Here is a 12,599-nt window from a genome sequence, read left to right as displayed (position 1 = left end):
GATATGATAAATAGACAAGGTGTTTTCCCTGGGGTGGGGGAGTCCAGAACTAGAAGGCATAGGTTTAGGGTGAGAGGGGAAAGATTTAAAAGGGATCTAAGGGGCAACTTTTTCACACAGAGCTTTCCACACACAAATTGGCTGTTGTGTTCTTTTTTATTCACTCATGGGATAAAGGCATCGCTGGCTAGGCCAGCATTTATTGCTCATCCCTAATTGTCCAAAGGGCATGTAAGAGTCAACCACATTGCTGCGGGTCTGCAGTCACATATAGGCCAGACCTAAAACATTGATCCCCCTTCTCCTCTGATGCTGCTTGACCTGCTGTGCTTTTTCCAGCTCCACTCTGACTCTCCAGCATCTGCAGTCCTCATTATCTCCAGACCCTAATGGGCATTAGTGAACCAGATGGGTTTTCCCAAAAATTGGAAGTGATTTCATGATCATCATTAGACTCTTAATTCCAAATTTTTATGGAGGTCAAATTCTACCATCTGCTGTAGCAGGATTCAAACCTGGGTCCTCAGAACATTACCCAGGTCTCTGGTTTAACAATCCAGTGAAAATGCCATGTACCTTCTACATGTCTAAGGCTACACTTGGCAAAATACTTCATTGACTGTAAAAGAACCTTGGAGAGTCATGAAATAACGGAATGGCGCTCTATAAATGGAAGACCTCCTTCAGAGCGCAAGATCAATTCATGCCAAGTTGTGTCCACCGAGCTGTCAATATTTGGGAAAATGTGAAAAGCGAGATTTTAACAACAAGTGGTTTGAGTGCTTGGGTGGGCGTCTGTTTCACAGTCGCGTTCCCACTCAGTCCTGTCTCGTGGTCAGAGTTGATGTGCAAGCCACAGATGGAATTTGTAATTTGCAGAGGGAGGGACAGGGTAAAGAAGGAGAGGGAAGTACAATGGAATATCAGGATTTGACTGCCTGCATGGGGAATTGAAATACCATCTGGTCCTCATTTACACTGTCTCTATCTCTCCCTCCCCGACTGCTCGCGTGGAAAAGAAGCAAGGATATCTCGCCACATCTGTCCCACTTTCGACTTTTCAAAGTTTGAGGGCGGGGGAGGGGAAACATTTTTTGTTTTGTTTACCTAAAGGAGTACATTGCAAGAAGGGGGTCAGAGAATCGATTGTTCTTTATTGAGGGGAAAAAAAATATTGACACCGACATACTGAGCTGGAGTCTGGAAGTGACGAGGTAAATTAAAGTTTTATACAGTTTACAAATACGGAAGCTTTTCTTTCTTATAATCTCGATCGGTTCCCCAGTAGCCCGCTCCAGGTTTGAATGTGTTCAAATTAAGTCTTTAGCCTTTGTGCAATAAAATTAAATGTTTACCCTTGATGCAATCCGATTTATTGCCCGGAACTGCACAACGTCAGCACAAAGTTTCACTCTGTGGACAATTATATAGAATCAAAACATATTTCTGGAGTGAGGGCGGAGCGGTGAAGGCAACTCCAGTATTTTGGAATCGACATTTTAAAATAAAAATAAATGCACCAAAAACAGAAGTGGCTGTATTAATAAAGAGTAAAATAACATGCAACAACTCTGTTCCCATTGAGCTGTGGACGAGAAAACCCATTAGCAGTGTGACGCTGGCAAACGTTTGATTCGCCATTCGTCGTCATACTGTTGTTTAAAACAGACACTCCTGTACAGTATTTTATAAAAAAAACTCTTCACTTCTTGAAATAATTTGTTCTGACCCTCTGTCGAGACTCCACCATTCCTGGACTGCAGTGGTTCAAAAGGGCAGCTCACCATCACCTCAGGAAGGGCAACTAGGGATGGGTAATGGACACCGGCTCCATCAGTGACATCAACAACCCATCGCTAAATGGGAAAAAAAAATCTTGTCAATATTTACAAGCTGATATTTTGCTACTTGTAAATCTGCAGAGCCTCTTGCATCCTGGTAAAGTTTAGTTGCCTGCTGACTTTATCTGTTCCTTTGAGACCAGTTCTGTGTTTTGTTTGTCCCTGGAAGGGATTGGTCCAATTGGATCATGACTTTTTAAAAAGAGGCTGGATTATTTATTACTGTTGCTAGAGCTGCAACAGTTCATGGGAAGAACTGGTATTATTGCTGAACTGTTAATCCAGGTGACATTTCTGTTACAGCAGGTGGTGGAATTCAACAAACAAATATAGAATTAAAAGTCTAATGATGACCACGAATCAGTTGTCGTTTGTTGCAAAAACCCATGGGTCACTTTAAGGAAGGAAACTGTCATCTTTACCTGATCTGGCGTATATTTGACTCCAGACCCACAGCAACGTGGTTGACTCTCAAAAGCCCCCTGGGCAATTAGAAACGGGCAATAAATGCTGGCCTTGCCTGCGACACCCACATCCCATGAATGAACAAAACAAAGTGGCTATTTGGCCCCTCAAGACAACTTCTAGATATTCAGCCTGTTGCCCTGAGATCATTGAATAATAGAATAGTTTCAACATAGAAAGAGGCCCATTAAGCCCTTTGTAATTGTGCCAGCTGTACCTCAGTGTTATGCCCTACTTAGATTAGGTTCCCTACAGTATGGAAACAGGCCCTTTTGGCCCAACAAGTCCACACCAAACCTCTGAAGAGTAACCCACCCAGACCTATTCCCCTACCCTATATTCTCCCCTGACACTATGAGCAATTTAGCATGGCCAATTCACCTGACCTGCACATCTTTGGACTGTGGGAGGAAATGGAGCACCTGGAGGAAACCCACGCAGACACAAAAAGAATGTACAAACTCCACACAGACAGTCACCCGAGGCTAGGATTGAACCTGGGTCCCTGGTGCTGTGAGACAGCAGTGCTAAACACTGAGCCACCATGCCACCCACCTTGGATGCTCTTTGACATCTGAACAGCTTCTTAAGGTTTTTTGAAGGTCAGGAAAAATAATAGAATAACCTTTTTTCCCTTTTAAAAAAAGATGGCTCAGATTAGCTGTTATATTGTTTGCTAACGCTCCTATGTAACACATTACGATGTTTTATTAAAAAACAAATACATGATCACAAGTCTTGTTAGTGTGGTGTACCTGAAGTTTAACCAAAATTCTAAACTAAACATTTGTAGAATAGCATATAGCCCAGGATGGTGGGTGGAGCTATTGTCTCAGAGCTTTTTACCTGATAGTGCCGGAAGTATATGGTGAAAGCTGGAAGCTGGAAGTCCATTCGGCTTTTGTGAGTTGACTAGGAAATGTTCACACAGGGACCCAGTGGAAATTACAAGTCACCTAATGCAAGTGCTGACTGACTCTGCTTTTGAACTTTAAGGCTGTTTCTCTTTGTTGCAGAGTTGAGGACCAGAGGGCATAATCTCAGAATAAAGATTTGCACATTTTAGTCACAGATAAGGAAGAATTTCTTCTGTCAGAGGGACCTGAATCTGGAATTCTTTACTGTGGAATGCTGTTGAGCTTGGGTCACTAAGTATATTCAAAGCTAAACGAAACAGATTTTTGATCAGTAAGAGAATCAAAGTTTATGAGGAAAAGACAAGAAAGTAGAGTTAAGGATTATCAGATTGGCCATGATCTCATCAAATGGTGGAACATTTAATTGATGGATTGAATGGCCTGTTATCTCCCCCTGCATCTTATGGTGTTTTAGTGTTGTTCTGGGTGCTAGCCAAAGCTGTATGTTGAGAAGAAACTTCATAGGCAAGAAAAGGAACAGGAAGACACTCATATATCAACACTCATTCCTGATGAAGTGCTCTTGCCTGAAACATTGATTCTCCTGCTCCTCGGATGTTGCCTGAACTGCTGTGCTTTTCCAGTACCACACTCTCGACTCTGATCTTCCAGCATCTACAGTCCTCACTTTCTCCTATGCATTCAAAGATCATAACTGGAGTATCAACAGCACCATTTGGATGTCAGTTGCGGCTCTGTACTCTTGTTTCTAGGTTAGAAGATTATAGGTTCATATATCCATTACAGTTCTGATGAAGTGTTGCACTGCTGTAAGTGTCATCTTGGTTGAGATGTTAATCTTCAGCCCTGTTTCATACTATTTTTAATTTAAAAAATATTCATTAAAATACTTATTCATAAACCTTATTCATAAAAATCTGTCTGTATATATACATTGTTGAAAAATGTGGTGCTGGAAAAACACAGCAGGCCAGGCAGCATCCGAGGAGCAGGAGAATCGACATTTCGGGCATAAGCCCTTCTTCATGCCTATGCCCGAAACATCGATTCTCCTGCTCCTCGGATGCTGCCTAGCCTGGTATGTTTTTCCAGCACCACATTTTTCAACTCTGGTCTCCAGCATCTGCAGTCCTCACTTTCTCCCTGTATATATACATTGTCACAAGTACAGTTGTTGCATGTTAAGTAAACAAAAAGACCATTCATATTGACTCTATCCCAACAAACCAAAAACCTCTGTTATACATTCAATACTAATAGTTACATATATTTGAGGCACTAGGACGGTCTGATATCTGAATGGACCCCCATTTAACTTTGGCAGAAAGACCTCAGACAGTGGTCTTTCCCCACTGTGCTTTGGCGGCAGCCACTCCAAGTTTTAGTGTGTCCCTCAGCACGTAGTGCTAGACCTTGGAATCTACTGAGGTTCATCAGCTGAGTTATAACCAGCTTTTGCCTTTCACAGTCTTCAAGTCCATTAAAGACAGTGTGTGTCATAGTTGCGCAGAGTGAGGTGACCCTCACAGTAAGAACCCCTACTCAAGCACTACAGCTAGTCTGCTTGACCAGGAAATGTTCCCACTCATATCAACTGCTGGAGGCATATCAGAAAGATCTGCCAGTTGATAATTGTTTGGCTGTAATATGTCCCACCTTCTGGAGATATCAGATCCTGAGGTGGGGCGTAAACCCAGAGCTTCTGCCCAGTGGCAGGGACAATACCCACTGCATCACAAAACCTCCCTAGACACAGTTATGTATCTGTTGACAGGCTAAAAAAATGGTGGTCAATTTTTGGACAGCAAACCTCCACAGTCAACACTGGTAATGATCAGATAATCTGTTTCAGGGTATTTAACGAAAAATTAAAAAAAAACTCCCTGTCGTTTTATCAAGCCAAGGAATATTTTGGTTTTTGAAAGGCAAACAAAATCTTTGTTTATCTCATCTGAAAGATAGCACCTTCAACAGTGCACTAATCCTTCAGCATTGCCCTGGAGCAGAATTTAAACCCATTATCTTTCATCAAAGATGAAAGCTCTACCAGTGAATGGTACCATTAATACGTTGCAAAACAATGAATTGCAGATGCTGGAGTTCTGAAACAAACAAAAACAAACATTTCTGGAGAGACCCAGCAGATCTAGCAGCATTGATGGTGAGAAGACAAGAGTTAATATTTCAAACAACAGTCTGCAGACCGGTCTCGAAATATTTACTCTGTTTTCTCACCACAGATGCTGCCAAATAATTACTATGTTAATTCTTAGTGTTTGGATTGATACTGAAGGTGGATTTATGTCTACAGCAGTTCTGCTTCTGTTAAAAGAAAGTCAGAAGTCACACAGCACCAGGTTGACTTCACCTGATGAAGGAGAGGTGCTCTGAAAGCTTGTGATTTCAAATAAACCTGTTGGACAATAGCCTGGTGTTGTTTAACTTCTGATTTTGTCTACCCCAGTCCAACACCAGCAGCTCCACATGATGGCTACCAAGGTAGTGGTCTGGATTTAAAGGTTAATAAATCTTGTGGTGTGATGCTATTCATTTTCTTGAAAATGCAAATATATGATCTATAAAGCTGGAGATAGTATATTCCAGTAGGTCAGTAAGCCTGTTCATCTGCATAACTTCCTTTACTAACTTTTTTTTTCGTAACTACTAAGTCTAAGCAAAGGCTTGGGTTCTCTATATCTGCCAAGATTCCATCACAGGGTGGATATGCATTTTATTCAACTGTAATGTGTCCGATGGCCTGAAATTAGGTCAAACCTTGGCAAGGATTTGTATTACATTACAGGATTTCCTAGTTGTCTTTGCAGTTAGAACAAGTAGTCCTACTTTCAATGGAGTTTACAAAAATGAGATATGATCTTACTGGAACATGTAAGTTTCTGACGGGACTTTATTAAGTTAAGCACCGAGATGACATTTCCCTTGGTGGGGAAATATCAATTGAGAATTTCAGAATAAGGAGTTGCCTCACTTAAGATGGAGATAAAAAGGAATGTCTTCTCTTAGAGAGGATCTTGAATATTTGCAATGATCTTACCGAGAGAGCAGCGAGAGGCTGCCTACTTGAATGCATTTAAGACTGAGATAGCCAGATTCTTGTTCTGTGGAGGTGTGAAGACTCTTGACAACAGGTAGGAAAGTAGAGTTGAGCCTGCATGTGGGGCTGAAACCTGCTTGTGGGGCCTCTCATTTCTTGCATTCTTTATCATTAGCTTTTCTAATTGGAAACCTAACTATTTTAAAATACATTTGAAACTTGTTTAGCCGTTTATTGGTTGCAACGGTTTCACAAAATAATGTGAACTGTACAAGCAGTCACTAATAATTTCAGGTACAGTGTACAGAGTTTTTAAAGATGGGCAGAGAGTGAAGGCTTCACTGCACCATCGATGGTTTGATCATTCTTTCCCTTCTTCCAAACCATTTCCCTCTGAGTGCAATCAAAGGGTTCAACACCCATATCAGAAGACTTGAGTGCAAAAAGATGAGCTGACACTCTTAATGCAGGGCTGAGGAAGGTATTGTTTTTCATTTGTCCCGCGGATGCAGGCACATTGTAGTGGATCTGGATTCTGGAGATCACAGAAGATTTCCTTCCCTGAAAGAGATTATTTGATTCTTTTTGATTTCATATGATTTATGATTGTCACATGTAACTGGATACAGTGAAAAGTTTTGTTTTGTGTGCAGTGCAGGCAGATCATATACAAAGTGCACAAGAGTAATAGAACAGAGTGAGGAATACAGTCTTACAGCTACAGAGAAGAGGCACAAATAGGAAGATCAACATTCAATTTAAAGTTTGAGAGGTCGTTAACAGCAGGGAAGAAGCTGTTCTTGAATCTGTTGGTTTGTGTGTTTAAGCTTTTGTATCTTCTGCCCCACGGAAAAGTTGGAAGAGATTATAACTGGGGTGGGAGGGGTCTTTGATTACATTGGCTGCCTTCCTGAGGCAGCGGGAAGTATAGATGGAGTCAATGGATGGAAGGCTGGCTTGCGTGATGTGTTCACAAATCTCTGCAGTTTCTTGGGCCACATGGGTTTTCATAACATTTCATGATTATTTCATGGTTACCATAACAAAGACTAACTTTCAATTTCAGAATTATTAATTCAGTTTAAATTCTGCCTAGTACTGTCATGGGATTGGGCCTGCATTCCCCACAGTATTACTCTGGACCTCTTAATTACTGCTCCAATCACAATACCATAATGCCACCATTTTCCCCTTAAACATTGAACTGCTGGGGGACTGTCTTTCACACGGTGTCCCTCTCAGGTGGATATAAAATGTCTTGTAACTTTAATGTGAAGAACAGGAAGTTCTCCTTGGTCTTCTGGCCAATTTTTGTCCTTCGACCAACTGGTGCTGCTATTTATTGGAGCTTGCTGTACTAAAACTTGCTGCCACATTTTCCATTACAGCTACATGTAAAAAAATGCTCCTCATTGGGGGTACAGCATATTGGCAACTCATAAGCCCACTTGGGAGTGAAGGTAGAAGGCATTCCTGCTGGTGATAAAACAGTTAGAATAACCATCGTTGGATTTATAGTTGGGTCCAGGTCAGGGGCAGGAATGACATTACCCAGTGCTACTCCTGGCCTAGGGCCTGGTCCCCTACTCAAGCAGAGAAGCCTTGCCCCTTGACCTGAAGACAGTGGGCTACCTAGAGCCATTTGCCCTCAGTTATTGGACCCTGATGTATCCCATTGTCCCAGGCTGGGCCATACCATTAGAAACATTGCAGGTTGAAACTTATTGGCAGGGTTGAAAAATGGTTGTGGTGGGGCTTGTTTTGTGTGTGTGTGTGTGTGTGTGTGTGGGGGGGGGGGGGGGGGGGAAGGACCGCGAGGTATGCAGTTTTCCCACCACACAAGATTTTGCTTTTGGGACACATCCCAGGAGGGTCAGGGATTCTCTCAGTAAGCTTCAGAAATACTCTGGCCTTCTGTCAGTGTCACTGAAGCCCCCTCCACTCAATTACTGGTTAAGAAATAATTAGGATGGAAAATGGACATACAAGGCACTTTGATGATCAAGGTAAACGTTATAGGACTTTCGTTGGAACTATAACTTGAGGACTGTCCTCACTTTGGTCTCCTTCTCCAAGGTACCGTACATTTGCATTAGAAGTTGGGGGGAGGGGGCAACAAACGTTGACCAGACTATTATCTGAACTTCGAGCACAGGCCTATCAAGAGAACTAATGTAGAGTGACCTATACTTGCTTAACAGTAAAAGAATGAGAGGTGACAATCTCATTGAAATGTATGTTGAAATTCTAATGGCCTTTACGACAGGAAAATGCCATCCCTCCCTGATCTGGCCTATGTGTGACTCCAGACCCACAGCAAAGTGGCTGACTATTGACTGCCTTCTGAGCAATTGAGATGGGCAATAAATACTGGCCTAGCCAGTGATGCCCTCATCCCGTGAGTGAGTTTTTAAAAATAACATTCTTCTTAGGTTCAAAAGCCCAAATGCTGAGAGACCTCCTGCCCTGGATGGAGCTTCAGGGGTTTCAGGTTAAGAGGCCATCATTTAGAACTGGGAAAAGGATATGGAAATGAACTGAAAAAAGATTATACGCTCTGATGGATGTGAATGTTTAGTATTCTCTAACCATCAATGGATGCTCAGTTGTTGAATATATTCAGGAGTCAGATCAATAGATTTTGGAATCTGAGGGAAGTCAGAGGTTTCGGGATAACTCAGGAAGCTGGAGTTGAGCCTATAGATAAGCCATGATTGTAATGAATGGGGTCCAGCTCAAATATGGGCTACTCCTGCTCTAGCTTTCCTCTGTGCTCAGTCTGCAAGATACCATTTGTCTCTGCATTTGTGTTTTCTTGTTACCTGATTGTCTCCCACAGGAGCCAGTAGCATGTGAATGAAGGCCCAATGCAAGGAATGTGGCTCAACTCACAAGCTGGCATCATTTGATGGTGGCAGAAGTTGTGGCCAATATTCACCGTAAACACAATCCTCTTAAGAGTCCAGTGTGATTTTATTGGGGCTTATTTAGTTTTTCAAGCCTTTTGTTAATTAATGCTTCTCTTCATCTTATTATCCCAACAGACCATTTGCTAAGTAACAGGGAAAGAATGGCATTCATTAGAAAAAGTAAGTACACTGGAAAGGAACGATTCTCACACTTGTTGACTTTCAACAGATATTGGGACAGAAGGGTGGCAAGCAGGTTTTTGAACAGACTAAGACAGACTGTTACCCATTCCCTGCGGATTATGTTGCATTGTTGTTTTGGAAGTGGTTGAGAATTCCATTTATTGTAGGATGTAGCTTCTCACATGAATGTGAAAGAGTGTCCTACTGGACCATTAAAAATTCAGTGCTTTTTTTACCATGTGTTTTGAGGAGAGTACCTTGCTGAGTGAAATGTTCCCTCCATGCTTTTAAGTAAGACCTTGGTATTTGCCGGCCAGACTCCATGTCACATCTGAAATTTTCCCCTCTTTACACTTTAAGGGATCCTACTGGAACTCCCTAATTGTCATTTACCAGGCAGCCGTGGGTCACATGGTTTTAATCAGTCGATGGGTGAATACAAGGCCCAGATGTTAAAATGGCCCAAGCTCAAGATGCTGTTGTCACAGCAATGTGGTGCTTACCCTGCGCTTAGCTTTTCCAAACCTACTCCCACTTAATAACTCCCACAATGTCCAAAAGCATTTCACAGAGGCAAAATTGGCCATAGTTGGGAAAGAATCGGGCTGGGATGATAGGAGCTCTAATCTCAGAAGCTGGTTTTGGAAAATGTTATGATTTTGAGAGTGTGGTGTTGATTTACTCAAGTTCATACTTATGTGGCTTGATGGCTTGCTTCTTATTAGTAGGTGACTCCCCCTGCCCTGTATCTATTGACATAGGTACATAGCAATGACACAATGAAACTCTCTAATATGCATCGAATTTTCCTGATTTCGAAGGGAGGTTGTATTTATACTAGCTAAGACAATCTGCAGTTAATGTTTATAAACTGCTTTATTCCACAATAGGCAAAATGAAACACTGTGTATATGATGAGAAACTCCCATTTGTATTCCATTGTATCATGAACATTAATAAGTTGACGTTTTACTTGATATGAAAACACCAGGTAGGGTAGATGGATTGGCCATGTTAAATTGCCCAGCATCTCAGGGAACTTTCCATGAGCAGCCTGCCTTCCATTGTCCACACAGGTGGGCATCAGGAAATCTTATTGAGCAGCCTCCTGTGTGGCACCAGCCATTGGTCTTCTGGAATTCCAAATGGATGATGTCCACTGACTCTCCTTTGTCTAACTTGCTCGTTACCTCTGCAAAGAATTCCAATAGATTTGTCAGACAAGATTTCCTGATGACTAAGCTGTGCTGACTCAGCCCTATCTCACCAAGTATGATGCAATCTCATCCTTAGTAATGAACTCCAAAATCTTACCGGCCTGTAGTTTCCTGTCTTCTGCCTCCATCCCTTCTTAAACAGAAGTATTAGATTGGTCATTTTTTAATCCTCTAGGACCCCTCCCTGACTCCAGTGATTCTTGCAAGATCATCACCAATGCCTGTACACTTTCCTCAGCTATCTCCTTCAGAGTTCTGGAGTTTAGTCCTTCCAGTCTGGGTGATTTATCCACCTTCAGACCTCTCAGCTTCCCCAGCACTTTCTCTTTAGTGATGGTCATTACACTCACCTCTGCCCCCTGATTCTATTGGTATGCTGCTGATGCCTTCCATCCTGAAAACTGATGCAAAATACCTACTCAGTTCCTCTGCTAATTCTTTGTTTGCCATTTGTACTTCTCCAACCAATTTTCCAGCAGTCCAGGGATGTGCAGGTTAGATGGTATGGCCATGTTAAATTGCCCAGGGATGGGTAGGTTAGATGGTATGGCCATGTTAAATTGCCCAGGGATGTGCAGGTTAGATGGTATGGCCATGTTAAATTGCCCAGGGATGGGTAGGTAGGATGGATTGGCCATGTTAAATTGCCCAGGGATGTGCAGGTTAGAAGGTTTGGCCATGTTAAATTGCCTAGGGATGTGCAGGTTAGATGGTATGGCCATGTTAAATTGCCCAGGGATGGGTAGGTAGGATGGATTGGCCATGTTAAATTGCCCAGGGATGTGCAGGTTAGAAGGTTTGACAATGTTAAATTGCCCAGTGATGTGCAGGTTAGATGGTATAGCCATGTTAAATTGCCCAGGGAAGTGCAGGTTAGATGGTATGGCCATGTTAAATTGCCCAGTGATGTGCAGGTTAGATGGTATAGCCATGTTAAATTGCCCAGGGAAGTGCAGGTTAGATGGTTTGGCCATGTTAAATTGCCCAGTGATGTGCAGGTTAGATGGTATAGCCATGTTAAATTGCCCAGGGAAGTGCAGGTTAGATGGTTTGGCCATGTTAAATTGCCCAGAGTGTCTAAGGATGTGTCGGCTAGGTGGATGAGCCATGGTAAATGCAAGGTTATGGATGTGTTAGGGGGTGGGTATGGATAGGATGGTCTTCACAGGGTAGGTGTGGACTTGATGGGCTGAATGGCCTGTTTTCACACTAAAGGGATTCTATCAACATGTCTGACCTGACTCCTGAACTTTGACTTCAACTACCAACTTAACTAAGACTGTGACATTAATTAATTTGTCTTAATCAAAGACTCTGACTCACTTTATTCTGTAGGTAGATCCTGTGATGCAGCACTTCCAGATTCTTTTCAATTTTGGCTTTCTTCCTGACTTACATTTTGGAATGTAGGGGCAGCTTGCATTATAGAAGATTCCTCCTGTTCTCCCTCCTGCTCTCCCTTTGTTGGATTTCTTCTTTTAGGCAAAAGATCTGCATGGCAAAGGTGGAGTCTGTCTCCAGTCTTCACTAGATATGTAAATCCATCCAGTCTATTTACTTTGTGTTTTTGAGATGGGTTCATTATGATTCATCTGCACTTTGCTTTGCTTTTTTCTTACTTTCCTATTGATGTTAGGCCTGAGAAAATTGAACTTTGTCCTTGGAAGAGTCACTAGTAATGTGAGCAACGTATTGTGGACTATGAGGGTTATTCTGAAAGAGAACAGAAAGTTATCTATTCTCTATTGAAGGAAAAAGTGAGGACTGCAGATGCTGGATATCAGAGCTGAAAATGTGTTGCTGGAAAAGCGCAGCAGGTCAGGCAGCATCCAAGGAACAGGAGAATCGACGTTTCGGGCATAAGCCCTTCTTCAGGAATGAGGAAAGTGTGCCCAGCAGACTAAGTTAAAAGGTAGGGAGGAGGGACTTGGGGGAGGGGCATTGGAAATGCGATAGGTGGAAGGAGGTCAAGGTGAGGGTGATAGACTGGAGTGGGGTGGGGGCGGAGAGGTCAGGAAGAAGATTGCAGGTTAGGAAGGCGGTGCTGAGTT

General features: G+C 42.5%; 1 protein-coding gene across 4 annotated transcripts in view; it reads left to right on the top strand.

The window, feature by feature from the left end:
- Positions 1–852: 852 nt before the first annotated feature.
- glt8d2 (glycosyltransferase 8 domain containing 2) overlaps positions 853–12,599 on the top strand; it is a 74,311-nt gene continuing 62,564 nt past the window's right edge. For 2 of the 4 annotated variants that reach the window (XM_043709939.1, XM_043709936.1), the window contains exons 1-2: positions 853–1,214; positions 9,284–9,328. In XM_043709939.1, coding sequence (XP_043565874.1) covers positions 9,310–9,328 — 19 coding nt within the window. In that variant the 5' untranslated portion in view covers positions 853–1,214; positions 9,284–9,309. The remainder of the gene's footprint in view (positions 1,215–9,283; positions 9,329–12,599) is intronic. The other 2 variants (XM_043709937.1, XM_043709935.1) reach the window with 2 other exon arrangements.

This window comes from Chiloscyllium plagiosum, chromosome 19 (assembly GCF_004010195.1).
Source record: "Chiloscyllium plagiosum isolate BGI_BamShark_2017 chromosome 19, ASM401019v2, whole genome shotgun sequence".
Classification (NCBI taxonomy): domain Eukaryota; kingdom Metazoa; phylum Chordata; class Chondrichthyes; order Orectolobiformes; family Hemiscylliidae; genus Chiloscyllium; species Chiloscyllium plagiosum.
Note: the sequence above shows the minus strand (reverse complement) of the source record. Positions and strands in the feature narration are given on the sequence as shown.